This window comes from Cimex lectularius, unplaced genomic scaffold (assembly GCF_000648675.2).
Source record: "Cimex lectularius strain Harlan isolate CLEC.00 unplaced genomic scaffold, Clec_2.1 scaffold3, whole genome shotgun sequence".
NCBI lineage: Eukaryota > Metazoa > Arthropoda > Insecta > Hemiptera > Cimicidae > Cimex > Cimex lectularius.
Window position 1 is genome coordinate 3,055,424 of NW_019392688.1, and position 20,772 is coordinate 3,076,195.

A 20,772-nucleotide genomic window follows, 5' to 3' on the forward strand; every position below is an offset into this window, starting at 1 on the left:
AAGTCTGCGCTTGAGGAAAGCTTAAAAAAGGAATCTTGCTGGAGGATTTTTTAAAAAATAACGTTTCGAAATCATTTGGTAAGTGAAAAATTATGGTTGAACCTTATTCGTTTATTAAAATGTATACGTTTAGGTTTGCGATGTGATGAATCTATATCCATATCATCCCTGTAAATCGTAGTTAATCATCCCTGGACTATCCTAGTTGGGTTTGACAGTCCGAGGTGTCGACATATGAAAGGACACAACTGACAAAATACAGACAAATCACTGAAGACGGAAAAACGCCGAAACGCGCCCGACAGACCCAAAAACGACTATAAAACCTCCATCTTTTTTTTATGACATGTGTTAATAAATTGAAAAATATTTTATGGATTATGGATGGACACATATTGCACGTGTTACATTGTAGTCGCAATTATTTATCTATTTACAACTAAAAGTACTATATTATACAAAATATTTATAGTTTTTTTTATTATAAAAATCATAAATTGGTAAAACAAACCAGTGAAAACAGCTGATTTATGTTTGACATATGTTTATTTAAATGAGTCAATTTATGTAAAGATAAATAATATTTTGTAGACTAAGGTTTAGCGATGTGGTGTTCATGAGTTTTTCAAAATTTAGGGGAGAATGGATTTTGGATGACGTCTGTTATATTATCTCGAGGAAATTTGGTTTGTGTCTTCTGGCTCTCCTTGTGGCAGTTGTGACAGTTTTGTTTTATTTATCTTAGATTTATGAGTATCGTATTCTTCTATGTCTTAATTTACTATTTTATGTTTTTATGAGCCTCGGGATTAGCGGATATTTGAAATGTGACGATCATCTTATCTTCTTGTATTCTTCTATATATATTTTAGAAGGATCAGATGTTCCGATCTTTATCGCGAATCGCTATGATTCTGTGATGAAGGCCGAAAGGAAATATACAGTAAATATTTGAAGTTTAAATCCTGTTTTTTAAAAATAAATTTCGAGTGGAGTTCTTCAGGAGGAACACTGAGGTATACATCGGATTTCAGCCAGTAGCTTGTTTTAATTCTTTCTCCAGTTGTTGTTTTTTCTCTTCTGACTGGACACCCGCTGTATTTAAATCCTAGCCGGCGGATTTTTATCGTGGCTCGGATCTCCTTTTGTCCCGTTCCGATACGTCTCCCCTTCTCCCGACGACGGAGTCCTCCGGAGTCCCGGGGGAGATTTATCGCCCGGCTCCCAACCCTCGTCCTGACCTTTTTTCGCCTCCTCTTTGAAAACCGAAAGGGGGCGAATTCCTCTTTTTAACCGGCCAGTCTTCGGGATCCTTTCCTTTTATTTCTAATCCTTCCTCCCCCTTTCAGAAACCCTTTTCTGTTTATGTTATCTCATTTGAATAAATGCTACTGTGCTGTTCTGATGGCCGAAGAGAGTTGCGAGCTTTCAACAACCCCTACCAACTTTTATTGTTTGCTTAATGACTTATTAAGTTAAACAGCTTTATTATTACCAGATAATAAAGATAAAACAAAAATCCAACAAATTCCAAGCGGAGGACAGATAGAACAAATCAGGGTAATGAGATGAAAAATATTTTTCACTTGGGAAAAATGTAGTCCCAATTTATAATGTTAAAGTGTTGTATTGATATTATCTTTGAGAAAACTCTAATTTCACAGTTGTGTTGGAGTTTGTGTTTCTTTATAAAGAATTTACACCGTACGTTCGTAACTGAAACTAAGGCTTCAGCGAATCTGTTTGGTTTTCTTCCTCCTTTTTGGCAGAATCTGGCATATTGATTCTGTAGTGCCTCGTCCAGAAACATGATCGAATTCTAAGTTCCTGCTCCTCTGATGCATAGTGGTTGCTGACTCTTCTGCAGAATATATGCGTCCATTGAGCAGTCCATCCCTAATCACTGTATGCGTTGAACTGGCTACAAGTTCATCACTTCCTCAACATCAAGAAATTACAGAACATTGTTACATGGAATAAGTTTATAATCATCTTTATTATCACTCATTGGTTGTTAGTTCACGATTCCGCATTTTCAGTCGTTCTGTGTGTTGTCCGTCCGTTGTTTACCTTTTTTCAGAACCTTCAAAGCAGAATGTTAGACCATAGTCCAATCCAGAATACCTGCAGAACACCAGTTTTTAAAGTTTGTCCTGGATGTTATAGTAGTGTTGTATTGATATTATCTTTGAGAAAACTCTAATTTCACAGTTGTGTTGGAGTTTGTGTTTCTTTATAAAGAATTTACACCGTACGTTCGTAACTGAAACTAAGGTTTCAGCGAATCTGTTTGGTTTTCTTCCTCCTTTTTGGCAGAATCTGGCATATTGATTCTGTAGTGCCTCGTCCAGAAACACGATCGAATTCTAAGTTCCTGCTCCTCTGATGCATAGTGGTTGCTTAATGTTATAAAACTCTGGCAGTGTATATAATCATCCTGCAAAAGGGTTCGAAAAGGAACAACCACATTCTTTCAAAAAGAACAAATCATTTGCATTTTATTTACCTTTACTTCTCCATGCCCTGGAACTCAATACAGGATTCTGTTCCATAAGTCCACCATTCCCAGCTGATAAGTTGGTCTTGCAATTCATAACCTCTTTGCGTTTCAGCGCGCTCATGACTGCTTGGCTATCTGACATGGTAGGTTTGTTAATTAAAGATTATCTAACAAGGGTCATCGAGGTTGGTGTGTCCCGGATTTAGTCTAATTGTGTATAGGCACCCATGGGTCCATGGACACTCGACGGGGCATAGAAGCAACGAAAAGGTTGACATGTTGGCCCAAAAGGGGCCAGCATGGACTCTCTGGATCCTGAACCCTGCTAGGATACATCTTAAAATGGATCCTTAATGAGTCCAAAACCTGATGGAACAATCCACAGGTATGATTCACAGAAGTACCATCCGCAAGACTTACAACGGAATTACTGGAAGGCAACCGCAACCGAACCAGGATTCTGGTTGGATTCCTGACAGGACATTGCTTCCCGTATACTCGGTCGTCCTAAAAAGGACAATGAGGATCTTTAACGTCCGCACATAGCCTATTCAGCCTTATCGGACGTTTTGATTCTCAAGATGAGAGCTGACGCACCTCCGCATACGACAGAAAGGTGTTACTGCCGTTGGTGTAGAGGCAGCTCAGACCCGAGGGACCAAGACAACCTCGCTCCCCACTTGCCCATTACGAGTGGTCGGTCCGCATTAAGTAAGCATCGAAACGTATGCCGCGCGAAAAGGGCTTCCTAAGCCGAAATACATCAGCCTGGGCTCCCGCGCACTCCCTAGATAGAGAAGGCCACTCTACCTCCCAGAGTAGTGGGGCTTCCTAGCGTAGAAACTACTGGATCCGCTCCGGCCGCGGTTTCGTTTCAAGTGGAATTGCTAACCGCCCTAGAGGAGACCACTTACGGTAAAAGCCTCCAATCGAGCTCAGCCTCCACCTATGTGCAAAGCGTACTCGAGTAGGAGCAACCGATTCACTACCCGTGCCCAGCCGCATTCGAGGGACTTTTCAGCATAATCATAGCGTCCTCAACGCTTATACGCTGCTGTTCGATCCGCCGTATCCCGTGATGCCGGGTGCATAACGATGGTCATACGCAAGTTTCGTGCGAAGGTCACAGATAGAAGACAGCCTCTAAGTACCCGCCAGGGGTCTCTCCACGGCCAACTACGAGTCCATTCCCGTTGTAACAGGGGCTGAACCTTGGAACATTTCTGTTACCCCGTAGTACAGATGGCTATGCACCCTCCCCCGTCTATGCAGACAGGATCTGGTGCCCTAACCCTCGTGTACCTCTGATAAGGCACCCGCTGCCCCATGCCGACCCAAGGCTGACACGAGTACAGCTTATGCTTTACAGAGGTTGCCACGCCCTCAGGGCTACACAATTATTTTGCGCCACCATCCTGACAGGACACTGCCACTTAAGAAAGCACATACGCCGGATGGGAGTACAAACAGAAGAAACACTGTGCAGACACTACCAGGAAGAGGAGGAGACCGCAGAACACTTTTTATGTTTCTGTGAAGGTCTATGTAGGTGCAGGTTCTTGCAACTAGGACAAGTAAAGCCACAAGCAAGATCCTACACCAAGGAACCTCTGGGAAAGCTATGAAGGATGATTAATAATCTGACGCTGGCCAGTTAATTATAAATAATAGGGGAGCACGATAGATCTATTCAGGTCGAGGCCTTGTGGCCAACACTTTTATCCCCATACTGTGTTAAGCCTTGGTTTCGCCAAAAACCTTTTTGAAAGTTGAAATTTTCCGTTTTTTTAATATTTTTATTTCGCCGTTCTACTTACTCAAATCAACTATGTGAATATAAATTTCACAGCATTTTTTATGAAGATTATAAGAAAAACGTAGTAAAAGCTATCAAAGTTTATCAATTACCAAAACATTTCTAAAAAACAAATATTTTTCAAGTAAACTAGGTCAAATCTTGTTTACATTAAATTTACATACTATCTATGTCTGCAGGGTCCTAAAACTTCCTAACGACCGCCTTCCCAGGATTATTTCGCTGGAAATCGTAAGATCCAATATATCTTGTTTGTCTTCCTGGAATGGCTCAACAATTTCAGCACAGTGACAATTCTTCCCTGGACAATTATAAAGAGTGGCCACTTTTAAACTCAAAATTGATCAAAAATATACGCACCTCTTAAAAATCGAAAAAAATTAAGAGGTAAAAAAATAGATAAATTTAAATTCATACAAAAATTTATATTTCAAGGGTTTCTAGAGGTGCTAAAACGAAATTTCATATTAGTTTCACGCAAAAAAATTATAACCTAATTTACTTGAAAAATATTTCGTTTTTTAAAGACTTTTGGGTTTAGTACAGTTTTATTGCAAAATACATAAAAAATACCGTAAAATGACATATTTACATAGTCGATTTCAGTAAGTAGAATGGTGAAATAAAAATATTAAAAAACGGAAAATTTCAACTTTAAAAAATATTTTTTTTAGCGAAACCTGAAACTCACACGAAGTGGCGATTAGGTGTCCAACTATTTTGGAGTGTAGAATCACCAAAACAGTTTGGTCTAAATCCGTGCCGTGGTCGTCCCCTTTAAGTATGAAAAACATCAACTTGAAAGAGTTTGCTTATGTTGAGCATGGTTTTCTGTGCTCTCCAACCATTAAATGGTAATGGACCTATTTAGGAGACGTCTTGGCGCAAACATGTCGATCGTGTTGGGTAAATGGAGTACCTGCAGTTCCTGTCCTGCAACCTGGTTCAGATAATCCTCTTCCTACAATTAAAAAACCCACCACAATAAAACTTTTTCCCCTTCTTCCATTTGACATAGTTGTGATAAATGTTCACCGATTTGTTTTCCAGCCGAGCCTCGCAGTCATCAAAGGAATCCAATTTAAGCCCCTGTCATTTCTCAGCGATGAGAATCCCGGACATGCCCGGGATCAAGGTGAATATCGACTTTAGGTCTATATTTTTCAGAATATTCATTTGGTATTTGATTTTTTTTTTACCTAGGTTTTTTTCTATCACGAAAACAGCCTTGCCAAAGAATCCAAAGAAATAGTATGCCCTTTTTCTATTTTAATTAAAATCGTTTTAAACGTTTTAATCCTGATTTAAATGTGTTTATAGTCTGTAGGGTTAAACGGTTAAAATTTAAAATTTAAAATAAATCTACACTTCTACTACTAACTTTGAATTTTTAATTTAAATTAAAAATAAAGACTAGAGATTGGAGTGGACTTCATCCTTCATCTGATTCTGCTGTGTCATTCCTCGATTGTTCTCTCATTTTTCTTCGGTTTGCAGTATTAATATTACATATATATTCGCAGAACATAAAATTATCTTTTGCCAAACGAAGTTCGTTTAAGTTTGTGAATCCTTGGCCATTAAGTTAGAATGATATGTCATTATCAATGTTGACACAGAGTTCCCCGTTTGTTTGTTTCCTTCCCACAAACGTCTATTAAGTGTTTGCAGATCTTTTGATACTTAGTCCTTTCTTTAAATTTTTCATTCCGTGATTTCCCTTAAAATTTTTACAGTTATAAGCGTAAAGTCATTTATCCTGCGGCAATGCTATATAAGTTTTCTATAACCTTTTCAAATTTGCATTAAATATCTTGATTTTTCATTATTTTTGTAAGAACAAACAACCGTTAGTAAAAATATTGCATTAAATATTGCTACGTTTTGGTAAATCATTCCATATTTCATCAGTTTTACCCATGAAAAGCTCTTCACAAGTCTTTAAAGTTTTTTCCCCCAAAGTATGACTTTTGAAGGTTACTAAGAATTTTGTTAGTAGAACATATTAAATTTTACCTTACATTTTTCTGGTAAGTTATACCATATTTAATTAGTTTTACCCTTGAAAACCTCTTCATAAGGTTGAAAAGACTTTTTTGTCCCAAAGTATGACTTTTGAAGGTTACTAACAATTTTGTTAGTAAAACATATTGAATTTTACCTTACATTTTTCTGGTAAATTATACTATATTTAATTAGTTTTACCCATGAAAAGCTCTCCACAAGGGCGAAAAGACTTTTTTTCCCCCAAAGTATGACTTTTAAGGTTACTAACAATTTTGTTAGTAAAAATATTGAATTTTATTTCACAATTTTCTGGTAAGTTATACCATATTTAATTTGTTTTACCTATGAAAAGCTCTTCACAAGGCTGAAATTTTTTTTCCTCCAAAGTATGACTTTTGAAGGTTACCAACAATTTTGTTAGTAAAACATATTGAATTTTACGTTACATTTTTCTGGTAAATTATACCATATTTAATTAGTTTTAACCATGAAAAACTCTCCACAAGGGTGAAAAGACTTTTTTTCCCAATTTTTAAGGTTACTAACAATTTTGTTAGTAAAAAATATTGAATTTTATCTTATTACTTTTTGGTAAGTCATACCATATTTTCTTTGTTTTACCCATGAAAGGCTTCACAAGGCTGAAAATTTTTTTTCCCCAAAGTATGACTTTTGAAGGTTACTAACAATTTTGTTAGTAAAACAGTGAATTTTATCTTATTATTTTCTGTAAATCATACCACATTTCCTTTGTTTTACCCATGAAAAGCTCTTCACAAGGCTGAAAAGATTTTTTCCCCCAAAGTATGACTTTGAAATTTGGTAGCAAAATTTGAAACTTTATATTGGTTCGCACTATAGCAATAAAAGTTAGCAACAAAATGAAGAATACAACAGAAAGTTGAAATCAAGAAAAAACCGTCCAAATTAAACTAAAAGTACACAATGTTTAGAAAATGTGAACAAAACGAAAATAAGAAGAAATGAATATAGGAAAATCTTTAGCAAAAAACAAAAAAGCAAAGCTGTACCACCTATCAAATCTCAAGTCACATCGAATATTTACTTCTAAGTTTCAATAAATGGAATAAATTTGAACTTTTTAAATAGAACTAATGATACACGTCCATGCTAAAATATTCCTATTTTAGCCCTTTATTTTTGATTTTGATTTTATTTGTTTTATTTATTTATGATTTATTTTTATTTATTCGAATTGAAGATTAGTGGCATATTTTTCTTTGCTTAAAGTTCTGCATTTTCTGTTTTTTTGACCAATGTGACATAAGCAAAACGGCTTTCTCTGCGGATTTACAGCATAAATCCCGTCTCCGCTGGCTGTCCCGGGTTCTTCAGATCCTCAGTGCAAAAGGAATACGACTCAACCTATATTTAAGGCCGGAGCTCTTGGGCAGTAAAACCGTTTTATTGCTGGTTCTGCGTAGAAAATTTCAGACCAATCTTCTGAACCCAACTCAACCCGACGTATTTCCATACACAACGATGCCAGACGGCCCCCCTTTAACCCTTTACAGAACGGGTGGAGAAAAAGGAGAAACGACGGAAATTACAGACGGCGGATAGGCAAATATTTTTCGCAAGATTTATCGGGGCTTCGGCTTCTTCAGGACTTAACGGGCTGACTTTCCTTTCATATATTTCCACATCCTTGTTCTGGACACGATGCATTTTTCCAGTTCTTTCTCTCAATCCGTATTTTCACGATCTGCTTTGTCGGATTTCCTCAGATCCTTGTTTACAACCCGTCCACACGCTGAAAAATCGAACGGATATACTTTTTAATCCGATTTCCAGGAAATCCCTTTCATCCTAGGCAGTTGGCTTAATGAGAAATGAAATAAAGAGAAATCCAGATTGGTCAGCGCATTTACCGGCACACGAACCGAGTTCGGTTACATCTTCATTGTAAAAAAAATTATAGTGGGTGTGTCATGAAAATATTTAAATACTAGGTAAAACACAAACGGACGAGTCAACACTATACAAAAATAATGACGTAGTGGACACTTTTTTAATTCTATAGAAGGGGATTTGATTTATTTGTTAAAAAATTAGTAAGCAAATTTGAGGGATTTCCCAATTTATGTCTTTAGCCAACTGGCTTAGTACTGGATGATTTTCACACAAAATTTTACCTTGTTTAACAAAGAATCGTATATTTTTATCTATGTTTATTTTAAAAAACGACCAACTAATGATCTTAACTCCACTCTTCAAACTGTGGATGGTCTCTGCCTAGTACTTCGCTTAAAATTGAAGTCATCGATGGACTTGTCAAACAAGAGCAAGACGATTAAGTCAAAAAATGAAATAAACGATGGGTAGAAAATATGTGTCATTAGTTGAGAATAAAGAACCAAGAAGACAATAAATAGATCGTGGAAAGCATCTGAAAAGAGATCAAGATCGAAATCATAGACAACTTTTAAGTTTCTACTATTCTATATAAAGTGATTGATTTGTTTCAAGTTTTTAAGAAGAAGAAAATAAATTTGGTTCTGGGGTTTCGGGTGTAATTACGAAAACTACAACATTTCGCACAATTTGTGTCAAAATGAATTCATAAATAAATATTTAAATGTAATAGTATAAAAATAAATGAAACGTTCTAAATTAAGTGGGGAAAAATTGACAGACAATTAACCAACCTCGGTGTTAAATTGACAATAGTTAAAGGTCAATAGTCAAAAAGACAGGTGGAAAGGGTTGAGGCACAGCGAATAGAGTTTGGTAAGGAATTCCAGAGGTTGTAGGAAGGGGTAAGAGAGGAGCTGCTAAAACCGGTGGATTTGTATGAGAGGAGGTAGAGGAAGAACGAGTGTGGCGAGTGTGTATTGAAGGCTTAATTTGACTTAAACATTAACAGATTATAAATGTAGGAATAGGAATGGGAAGAAATTGTTTGGTAAAGGAAGGAGAAAAACGATGTGAAATCTCTTTGAGAAGCTAAATGTGAAACCAAGAAAGCATGATTATCTTGAGTCTGTTTTTTAAATATTTTTTTATATATTTTCACTAGTCATAGTTACATTTCTTTTACTTAGTGCTTTTGAGATTGAAGAGATTTATAATGGCATATGTTAATGATATTGCTCCATAGGAGCCCATTTGCAATAGCAGCTTTTGTAACAGCTTAAACTCTTTATACTACTATTTACATTATAAATATAAATATCACATATCGCAGACATTTTCACATATCACCCCAAGACGTCTTGCAATGTTCTTGGTCTTAGACGGGAGGCCACCCTGCTGCCTAGGTTGAAGTGGACTGCTCTCTGCACCTGGGGAAGCTTTGTGTGAAACGTCCTAAACCTCGTCCTGATGTGTTTCTCGATGCTCTCCAGTTGAAACTCGCGGTGACGCTGGGCATTCCGGACTAACCACTCTGCATCTTTGTTGTGCAGGATTTGGATCTTTTTTAGTTTTGAAGTGGAAGCCGCTCCCCAGACCTCGCAACCGTAGAGCGCCAAAGGTCTTATTAGGGACTTGTAGAGCAGGAGTCCCACTTCTGGCTTTAGTTTGGACTTTCGGTTTATCGTGCAGTTGAGCATGCCCAATGGAGCGTACCCTTCCGATAGCTTCTTGTTGATGTGAGTTTTCTATCTAAGTACACACCCAAGTACTTGATGGCGCTGTCAAGCGGGTTCCATGGAATGCTCGTTCCTATGGAGCGTACGGGGGGGGGCATGTTGGGTCTTCTTAGCGTGAAAACTTTTGCCTCACATTTGGAGGGGTTGATGACCAGCTTCCACGCTGTGCAGAAAGAAGTGATTGTTTCTAATGCTGCTTGAACACGGTTCTGCGCCTCATCAATATATTCATTTCTTGCATATACTAACTACAGTCATCCGCGAATGTTGCAACATTGATATTTTCTGAGGTGGGGAAATCGTGCATGAAGATATTGAAGAGTATCGGCGATAGAACAGACCCTTGAGGCGTACCTGATAATATAGGCTTGAGTCTAACAAGCTCGCAGGTGAATCCATCGAGGATAAAACGGCCGTCGAAATGGGGATGGATAAGGGAGGAGACCAGGGTGTTTGCGGATGAAGATTGGGAAGAGTTGGCTTGCAAGACAGAATGGGCGGAGGATGGAGAAACAGCAGCGGAACATTTGGAAAATGTGGGGTTTCCAGGTTAGGATTTTTTGAAGGACAATGCTTAGCTTTTTAACAGATGGATAATAGTGATCGGTTGGCTGTTAATACAGGAGGAATAGGGATAATAGGAGATAAAGATTGGAGAAGGGGATCCAAACACTATTGCTTATTGATATCGAGAGAGCTCATTTTCAACAGCCCAGGATATGATGGTATTTATGTATTCTTGGATGATTGATATTGGAAGGTCATGAGAGATAGATTGGCAACTCATCCGCGTAGAGTTGATAAGTAATATTAAGGATATTAGGAAGATAATTAATATAAATACAAAAGAGTGAGACAAATAAACTGGGGCCTTGAGGAACACCTTAATGAGAGGCAAATGAGAAGAAGGGGGCTTGACTGAGATGAACTCTGTAGGTGAAGGAGAAGAAATGAGTTTAGAAAAAAGAGAATGGTTTATGTCGAAGGCTTTAGAAAAATCAAGAAGGCCAAGAATAATTTTCCCTTTCCACAACCATCTTTAAATAATTGCTAATTTAAATAATTTGTGCATTCAGAAAATAAAAATTATCTCATCTGCTCTATGAACCTGCTTTTAATACAAAGTTTTACAATTGTCTTATTGCAGTAGACTAGATTCTGCAGAACATCTCGAAGGAGCCATTTTTGTTTGTTAATTTTCTTTTATTATAGAACATAGTTGAATAAGAGAAAATTTGAAAAATGGTAAATTTCAATAATTTACCATAAACGTAGGAATGAGTGTACACAATTAAAAATGCCATAAGGATATGGAACAATAACAAAAACAAAAAAGTCAAAACTACGAAAAAACGCTTTAATTAAAAACGACAATTTTTAAATAATAATAAAACTTAAAATTTATTTAAAAACATATTTAACAGAAAATCTAATTTACAAAAATATTGCTAGTTTTTTATTAGGCTTAATTTTTAATTTTAATTATTTAGAAATCATTATGTACACGAAGTGTAGCATGTTTTTCGTACGTCGGCGAGGATGTGTGAAAAGTCGTCGAGCGGTTTCTGCTCTTCGCCGTCTTGCGGTACCTGCTGTTGTACCTGTTGCACTTGTTGGATCTGCTGCTGGTCTTGATACTTGTCCAGGTCTTCCATCGGGTACTGATACTCGCTCTGGTAGTTGTGGTTCGAATCGAGGGGTCCGTGCAGGTGCTGCTGGTAGTGCGGCTGTTGCTGCTGCAACGGCTGCTGGAGCTGCTGGTACTTGAGGTACTTGTCGAGCTCGTCCATGTCTTGGACGTCGTAGAGGTGCGGCTCGGGCACGTGGGGATGGAGAAGGTCCGTGTTCTCAAGAGGCTGCTGCGGCTGTTGTTGCTGAATAGAGCTGCCCGCTGCTCCCGGGCTGTATCGCCTTTCCAATTCTGCAACAAAAAACGTCAAATTGTCAAGCTTTAAGATCATGTACACTGAAAGAAAAAAGTGGCTACCCTTAATATATTTAATTATTATACACTTAGGCAATTGATTATCTTACAACAATATTTGGCCGTTTTAAAGGATTAGGAGTAAATAAAACACAGATAAAATCTCCCACTTGTGTTTACAATTGGATTTTGTAAATAAATCTTTGAATAATCAATCTCTTCTTTGTTGGTTTTTCTGTAAAGCTTCTTTTTAACGATCCGGTTGTTTGATTTTTTTAAATTGTAGCATTTTTAAGTTTCAAATTTGTTTCGGCTAGAATCATAGCATTGTTGGAAGATGGAAAAAGTCAAGCGTATGTGGCCAGGGCGCTTAACATTAAAAAAAAACTGTCCGAAGCGTCTTCCATCGCTACCAAGTTACTGGAGGTTACTCAAGAAGGAATGGATGAGATCGTCCTAGAGTATCATTTAAGAGAAATGATCGTTTTATTGTTTCGAATGTACTCCGTAATCTACATTCTACTGCTGTTGAGGTCAAGCAACGCTTCAACAATTGAGAAATGCTGATCAGTTTATGCACTGTAAGGCGAAGACTTAAGACGATTATGTGCGAGAAGGCCTGCCACTGGTCCAAAACTTCTGACAAGACATAGAACAGCTCAATTAAGCTTCTCAAGAAATTAAATCAAGTTGTCTGAGGAAGGTTAGGCTGAAATATTGTTTTTGGATGAGTCAAGGTTTTGCTTGAGGCAATTCGTTCATAATCCCCGCAATATTTTCACTATGGAAAAGGTTAATAAGTAAGGAAAGGCGTTATGGTTTGGACAGACATTTCTATGGATGTTCTCACAAATTTGATCTTCATCGAGGCTACGAGATACATTGAAGATTTGTTATAAGAAGTTGTTTCTTATATGCTGCTAAATAGCGACGGTTTTTTTTATGCATGAGATTCATAGAAGTGCCATCTGCAACACTAACCGCAATCAGGATTCTGTTTGGTCTCCTGACAGGGTACTGCCTAAGAAGACACCGGTTAAGAGTACAGACAGAAGAAATACTGTGCTGATACCACCAGGAAGAAGAGAATACCCATTGGCGTATGTTACCAGAGACAAAATTAACAAAATACTGCTGAAGATGGCGAACCCCGAGCCAATCTCTTCTTTGTTGGTTTTTGTGTTAAGCTTCTGTCAAACGTTTTGGTGGATTGATTATTTTAAGTTGCACCAATTTTAAGTTTGATTAGTTTGAGTGATGCTTTTAAGTGATACAGATTCGGCTAGAATCATTGTTGGAAGATGGAAGATGTCAAGCGTATCTGGCCAGGGCGCTTAACATTCCCAGAACACCTGTCCGAAGTGTCTTCCATCCATATACTCGAGGTTACTCAAGAAGGAATGGATCAGATCGCCCTCGTGCCAAATCTCAGAGAGATAACCGTTTTCTTTATAGAAGTGCCATCCGCAAGTGGAATTACTGGAGGGTAACCGCAACAGAACTAGGATTCTGGTCGGACACCTGACAAGGCACTGCCGCCTAAAAAGACACTGGACAAGACAGAAAAAGACTGTGATGATACTGCCAGGAAGAATAGGAAATAGCAGAACAAGTTTTATGTTTTTGTGAGGATCTATGTAGTTGCAGATTCTTGGATCTGGGAGAGGAAGAGCAACAAGCAGGATTATACACTAAAGAGCAGCTGATAAGTCTAGGGATGTTTATTAGCAACCTGAAAACTGGTCAGTGAGTTATAAAAATAGAGGAGCACAGTTGATCTATTTAGGTCGAGGTGGAGAAGGCCTTGTGGCCGTCTCTTTTTTTCCCTATCACTATGTGCTAACTTGACTTTTGCGACCTGGAGGATGATGTCTCAGTTTAGAATAACGATGTGGTTAACTCGTAGATTACCACTTTTTTAAAATCTTGTATCTATTTTTTTTAGATCTCCTCTCGAGGACTGTGGGCAGGCTGTTTAAACCAGGTCGCTTCCTATGATTTTCGTCTGCCCATCCTCGCTGTTTTGGTCCGTAAGGCGTTTCGGCTTTGCCTGTAAGAAGTGGTGGGTTTCTTTTTGTCTGTCACGTTGGCCTACGGTATCCGTTCAAATTTGAGATTTTTGGTTCGGAGCCTCGAGGATCGAGAGACGTGAAAGTCCGTATTATTTGAGACGGCAAAGGTCCGAATCATGACTTTATAAAGACCGGGGCGATCCCGCCCCCTTTTTATCGCTCCCTTCCCATCTAGGCCCGACTTATATTAAATACAGGATAAAACATATAATCATCATCGTCCTGGATGGGGGAGGAGGTTTGGGCGAGGGGGCAGATAAGAAGTGGGAGTTTTTCGAAATCATTAGCGACGAAGGGGGCCGCGGGCTCTCCGGCCGCTTCGTTTATCGAGCTTTTGGCATCTTTTGTTTACTTTTATTACGGGCCGATTAAAAAATTAAAAAAAAATAAAATGGAATTATAAAAACAAAACTGGACACCCACAATTTTCGAGCGGTGCCCGATCCGTTTAGGTTCTGTTGTAATTAGAGATAAAAAACCCTGCAAAGTCTATCTCATTGTACATGAGTACCCTCGATGTGACCTTTTAAGAGATAGGCTTAAAAGTGAATTGAAAAGTTCGAAGTGATATTTTTTGAAGAAGTAAAGCTTGCACTACTTTGAGAAAATCTTTATGGAGAGACTTGTGGTAGACTTTTTCAGAATTTTCCAACGATCACCTTCTTCCTTAAAAATCTTCGAGACACCTTTTCCATGTCTTCAACTTTTAAAAACCCCCGTTTTATCCTCGAAAGTAATTATTATCCAGACACCCTACATTATTCTCAAATATCTTTTTTCCTATAATAAATCGAAGATAATGAAACCATCTAATTTCCCACAGGCAGGTAACTAACTCTGTTATATATTTTCTCGTTATAGACCGTCTAAATATCGTTCTTATCCTTTTCTCTTCTGGAGAACCCATTGTTCCTCGAGGCAGTTTGCAAATTAGGGTTCCCACGTTACGTAAAATACGTTTCGGAAGTGACGTGTCCTATTTTATTTTTGAATATCGCTTCCCAAGCCTTTCCCGTTCCCATTTTCTAAAATGGCAAAAGGGGGAGAGGAAAAAGTATAGAAATCTAAACTTAACCTATGGAAAATTGGCTGGGGAGTTCATTAGCCAAAATATTTGTTAAGATTGTAATGAAAGGCTGATGAAATGCATCCTGTGAACTACAAGATAGACCATGAACTCAAATTTAAATTAGTTGTATATATTGCGATACAAATCATATGGAAATTATTTCTAAAAAATTCTCGATATGTTAATAATTCAATAAGGTAAAATTAATTGGCATATCGAAACTAAATTAAAAAAATCTATACTTTTATGTATGGGGTTTTCATTTCGAGGAAGACCATCTACCACCCTTATCAATTATGTTAAAAGTCTAGATTGAATCGTGCTTATGTTTCATAGTATTGAATTTCAGTTTACCTCTGTATTGACATGTCCTGTAGACCGGGTAGTTCGTTGGCTCTTGCTGGGGGTAGTAGCTGCGCTGGGAATTGACGGATGAGTAGACGGCGCTCTGGGAGGCGCCGACTAGATTCTGCTGGTCCTGAGAAGTCGCTATCGGAGGGTAGAAAGTTCCCGTGACTATTCCCGAGTGTTCGTAAGTCCCAAGGAGTCTCTGGTTCGTGCAGAGCATAACCATCCCCTTCGCCACGCCCATCGCGGAGATCGTGTTATTCTGAGGGTAGCCGTAAGGGCGGTTGTAATTTTGATACCTGAAAGTTCGTTATATTAGTTTTTTGATTTTTGTATCATTACAAGAGAGGTCGGATAGTTACCTATAGTAGTCAGGGTTGGCCGAGGTGGAAGGATGCTGATAAAGCCTTTCTTCTTCCGCGCCCGTTGTCCTCGGCGAGAAGTCCTCCTCCATTTCGTCTGGTACCCGAGTCGGGCTTCCGGACGGCGAGGAATCAGGAGTCGTCGGCAGGAAATAGGAGAAGCTCGGATTCCCGGATTCGGCTCCTCCGGGGTTCCCGGTCGCCCTGAGGGAGGAGCCTAAGCCGGAGCCCTGCGGGGAACCCGGGCCGGAGGATCTCTTCGCCTGTTTTCGTCTTCTTAAACAAACATTAGCGGTGTTACAAAGGCTGTTCGGGCCGGGGAGGAAAACAGATAATCTACCTCGGTCTGTATTTGTAGTTGGGGTGCTCTTGCATGTGCATAACACGCAACCGCTCCGCTTCTTCAACAAACGGTCGCCTGTCCTGAGGGGTGAGACTCCGCCACTTCTTACCTGAAACATATCAAAAAGTACCGATTACAACCGACTTATTCAGGCAAAACCTTATTTGAATCTTAGTTTTAACTGCAAAGGAAACAATGAAGGCCTCAAGCTGCGACATAATGAACTCCCCACCCGGTCAGAGGGTTAATTTAACAAATTAATATCCTCGACGGGGAAATGTCGGGCGAGGGATGGGGGGAAATGAAAGGAAAGTCGTTTTCGTCCCGGCGCCTAATTAACTCCTGACAAAAGGCTTTTGATTATGTTTTTGTATGAGGACAAAGGGATTTTTTTTCTCTTTCGTCCGATCCTCGATAATGAAATAGGACCGTGGCCCGATAACTCTGTGGGCGATGTTGGGAAATATGAATCCAACGGGATAAAGGCTCCCAATTGGCACAATATTAAATGAACACCAACAAACCCATACTATACCCATGAAACATGCTATACAAAAATCACAATTTTATTTTTAAACTGAAACATTTTTTGACCTATTTTTTTAAAAGATTAATCTCATCCGACAGTGCCTTCTTCCCCCTTAGCCCGTTTATCCCCGGTGCGCGTCGCACCCTGCCTTTTCGTCCTTTTCAGACCGTTACTCGTCACCGGGCGAACAATCGAAGGTGTGGCACCGAGATGAAGAAAGGGAAAAATTCCGCCCACCGAAAAATCTAATCGTCTGCTCTTCTTCATCTTCTTCTCTTTTTTTTCACCTAGCTTTTTATTTCAATTCGGCAGACGGCCCTGGTTATGACAAGACGTCGGGACTACTTAACGACCCGGGATGGTTCTTCCCTAACTAAATTTTAAATATACCATCATTATCATATCGTTCAGACTAAGGGAGTTTTATCAATTTCGACTCAGATAATCGATAAAAACTAATTATTAACAAAAAATAAACAGTGCTGGAAAACAAAAACTGAGACTGTAGTTTGGTCAGATCATTTTGGTCCTTTTTATCCTCTTTATACCAAAGTTTGTACATACAGGCCTATCACTGAAATGGCAAGAAGTCTAAGAAGGAAGAAGAATTCTGTCCGACAGACTGAGAATGAAAGGCAGAAAGAAAATCAATATAGTTTTATAATTATTTGAGGATCGCGAGATGTGTCATCTCACGATCCTTAAATAATCATTAATAAACGGTCACTAAATACCACGCATAGTTTTATAAAAGAGTTAACAGCAACGTTTAATGTATGTGCAATAGATATAAAGAAAAAAACAAACGTTTTTAAACAATTTAGAAAAAACATAACCTGTTATGTAGGACATAAGTAATTTTATAATTTTTTTTTATTGAACAGTTAAAAAGAAATTCTTCTTTGTTCTTTCTTTGTTTTCCTACCAATTTCCCTACCAAAAAAAGACAAATACAAGTTAACAGCAACGTCTAATGTATGTGCAATAGATATAAAGAAAAAAGAAACGTTTTTAAAAAACTTAGAAAAAACATAACCGGTTATGTTGGATATAAGTAATTTTATAACGGTTGTTTTTGTATTGAACTGTTAAAAAATTTCTTCTTTTTTTTGTGTTTACCAATTTCCTACCAAAAAAAGACAAATACAAGTTAACAGCAACATTTAATGTATGTGCAATAGATATAAACAAAAAAGAAACTTTTTTAAAAAAATTAGAAAAAAACATAACCTGTTATGTTGGATATAAGTAATTTTAAAATGGTTTTTTTGTATTGAACAGTTAAAAAAATATAGAAAATAACGTAATAATGTTTAAAGTGTATAATATATAGTATTGAAAATTTTAAAAAATATAATAGACTGTATATTTAGATTTTTAAAAATTGTTTTATTATAATATGTTATAGCTTCAACGAAACACTTGAAAAGAATGCCACCAAACGAGCGTCGAAACTAGTAATGCATTTTAAAATAAATAAGGTGCCAATAAACCATTATTCAAAATAAATATTAAATAAAAACCTCAGTATAATTCAACGAAACGATTTATTATTTTTTTAATTATTCCAGTACAGCCTGCTTTCCATATATGTAAATAGTTGTGCCGGAATGAAGTTGTAAAGTTAAATTAAATTTTTATTATAATAAAAGAAATAAATTATGATACAAATTTATATATAAAGGCCGATACATGTAAGTAATAATAAAAATCATCATGAATCCTCACAATAATTCATCAGTAAAAATCATGAAGCTTTAAAAATTAGAAAATACAGATATGATAATTGTGTTTGAAATAATGTTTCATTTGTAGAAATCTTTGAAATATTTTTAATATTAATTTTATTTCTATACATGAATATAATTCAAGGAAAAATTATGATATATTTTTGTATTTATTTTATTCAAATTCAACATAATCAAAGATTGATCCGAAACGTCCAACTGCAAAACAAAGATCCCTAGAATGAGATAATTAAAATGACTTTAAACTGCTTAGAAGGGCAAGAAACTAAATAAAATAATCATTTATAATCAGGCATTAAAACCTGGATGGATGCATGGTAGAAAATTTTGGGGGTGTGATAAAAGAAGCAAAGTAATACAGCGGTTCCAAAACGAAGTTCTACGAAGTATGGTATATGCTTGGAAAAAGTATCTTCAGTGAGGTCACAACAGAACGACAATTTAAGTTTTTGCCAAGCTTTTTTTAATATTTTATATTATGTTGTTTTTATTGTTTTTAATTAATTCCATACTAAATCTTGTTAATATTTAGATACCGAGCTTCACCTCATTTTAAATAATCTTATTATAAATGCAGTTTTTTTCTCAAGATATATTTCAACACTCATCTAGTTAAAGTAAGAAAAATATAATTGTTTTTTTAAATTTTGTTTTTAAATTATACGATATGTTCTAATTGATATAACTTCCTATAATAAATAGGCCCTGATGACGATAAAATCGTGGAAAGCTTGGCTAAAATTTAAAGAATGGTCGTTCTATTGTAACCTCACCGAAGATACTTTTTCGAAGTTGTTCAACCGTAGGTCTATCCATCATCTTATCTTTAATGGAACATGCTACTCGGTATGTTCGCAATATCGACATACACAGAGATCTGAACATCACTTAGACACGGATATCACAGAGTATGCATATAAGCACTACCTTCGACTTCAAAGCCACCCGAATTACCGAGACCATCCACTTACTAGATAGCAGATCATAAGAGATCTAAGTTATTTTATTACTACACTACTAGATAAACTGTGACACTAATGAATGGTTTATTTATTACTAAATTAGCCGTTGTAAAAGTAATAGATGGTCTTATTTTACCAGTTTTCATAAATAAATGTATTAATAAAAAAATGTTGTTTTAGGATTTATTACCCTACAGACCTTAAAACTAAAACTCTTAGTATATTTGAATTTTCTTAATTGTATTTATGCTTTGTTGATTTTGGTCATCCTGGGCCGCTAGTTTTTCGGCGTTTCGGCATTTTGTCATCTTCAGTCGGTGAGTTTCAGGGTTCATCACCCAGCAGGCCCCAGAAAGAAATCCGACAGTCCGAGCATGACTACCATGCCATATTACCCCGGTAATAAATTTATTAATTAATTATAATCTGTATTCGAGAAATCCGAGGGCCAGCTCATGACCGGGCGAGTTTTTGACCCGTGCGGGCCCCAGGGAGTGTCGTACCAGCTCGCTTGGAGGGAGGAATGACTCAGACGAATTATATTTTCTCCTCCGTCGACGACAGATAATTACAAATCCGTCCTCGGGGACGTATTAACATTTTTGCCTACGCACAAAATTATGCGGCAACGTGCGGTCGCGCGCGCCCTGGAAACTGCGGCCTGTACGATCCGTGCACGAGATCAAAATTGGCCTCTCAACCCCGATGAACGTGAGACTGACAGATCGAATAATAAGGATCCTCGTTAAATTGTAATAGAATCATAGCAAAAACATAAGAAACCGTAACATACCTCAAAAAGGATGTAGACGTGAGCTATCTAATAGTGTATTTGTTAGTTGTAAAAAAATTTACTAATCAACATCAAAATACTAAAAAATTGGACCTAGTCTGGAAATGAATACAATTTATCTAATATGTCGTACAAAGAGAATCAATTGTACAATTGAATGAGAAATTGCGAGTCATCAGGATCGAAAGAATTTCTTATAACTAGGCTAAACCCTGCTGACTAGAAAACCCTCTGATCTTCCTCAAATTACTTGAAACACGTCAAGTTGAGTGAATGATGATCGAAAATTTGTAAAAATCTTATATATTACCTTCGGTCCGCCTATCCGACGACCAAGGTCCAATAACTACGGCGACTTTCTTCAGACTAAAGGAGCCCCTGGGAAAATCCGCGCTCCTGGGAGATCCGAAGAACAAAGAATTTCTCCGAGCGCCCCCCCAGGAAATTCTGGAGAGGGGCTCCAGAGTTTAATTGCGTTTTTCCTGTGAGAATCTTCTCACGTGATCCCAAAACCGAGATAAGGGGCTAGTGTGAGAGAGAAGGAAAGAGGGAGAAGAGAGAGAGAGAGAGTTTGCACGAGAGTGTATGAGGGAGAAAGATAGAATGAGAGAGAAGTGGGAAATGGGGAGGATAACTGTTTTTACCGCGCTTCGCACTCTCTCAAGCCCTGGAATTTTTAATTAAT

General features: G+C 37.5%; 1 protein-coding gene and 1 long non-coding RNA gene across 3 annotated transcripts in view; one reads left to right on the forward strand and one right to left on the reverse strand.

Moving 5' to 3' along the window:
* The first annotated feature begins 567 nt into the window (after positions 1-567).
* LOC106662095 lies at positions 568-5,575 on the forward strand. The gene is made up of 3 exons (XR_001339828.2): positions 568-686; positions 5,367-5,451; positions 5,520-5,575. It is a non-coding gene; the product is annotated as an uncharacterized LOC106662095 (long non-coding RNA).
* A 5,790-nt stretch (positions 5,576-11,365) lies between these two features.
* LOC106662326 (transcription factor SOX-2-like) overlaps positions 11,366-20,772 on the reverse strand; it is a 74,246-nt gene continuing 64,839 nt past the window's right edge. Inside the window, exons 3-6 of one of the 2 annotated variants that reach the window (XM_014386352.2) lie at positions 16,053-16,164; positions 15,713-15,985; positions 15,357-15,649; positions 11,366-11,858 (exon numbers count right to left, since the gene is read on the reverse strand). In XM_014386352.2, coding sequence (XP_014241838.1) covers positions 11,434-11,858; positions 15,357-15,649; positions 15,713-15,985; positions 16,053-16,164 — 1,103 coding nt within the window. In that variant the 3' untranslated portion in view covers positions 11,366-11,433. Of the gene's footprint in view, positions 11,859-15,356; positions 15,650-15,712; positions 15,989-16,052; positions 16,165-20,772 lie in introns of both variants that reach the window. The other variant, XM_014386351.2, reaches the window with a different exon arrangement.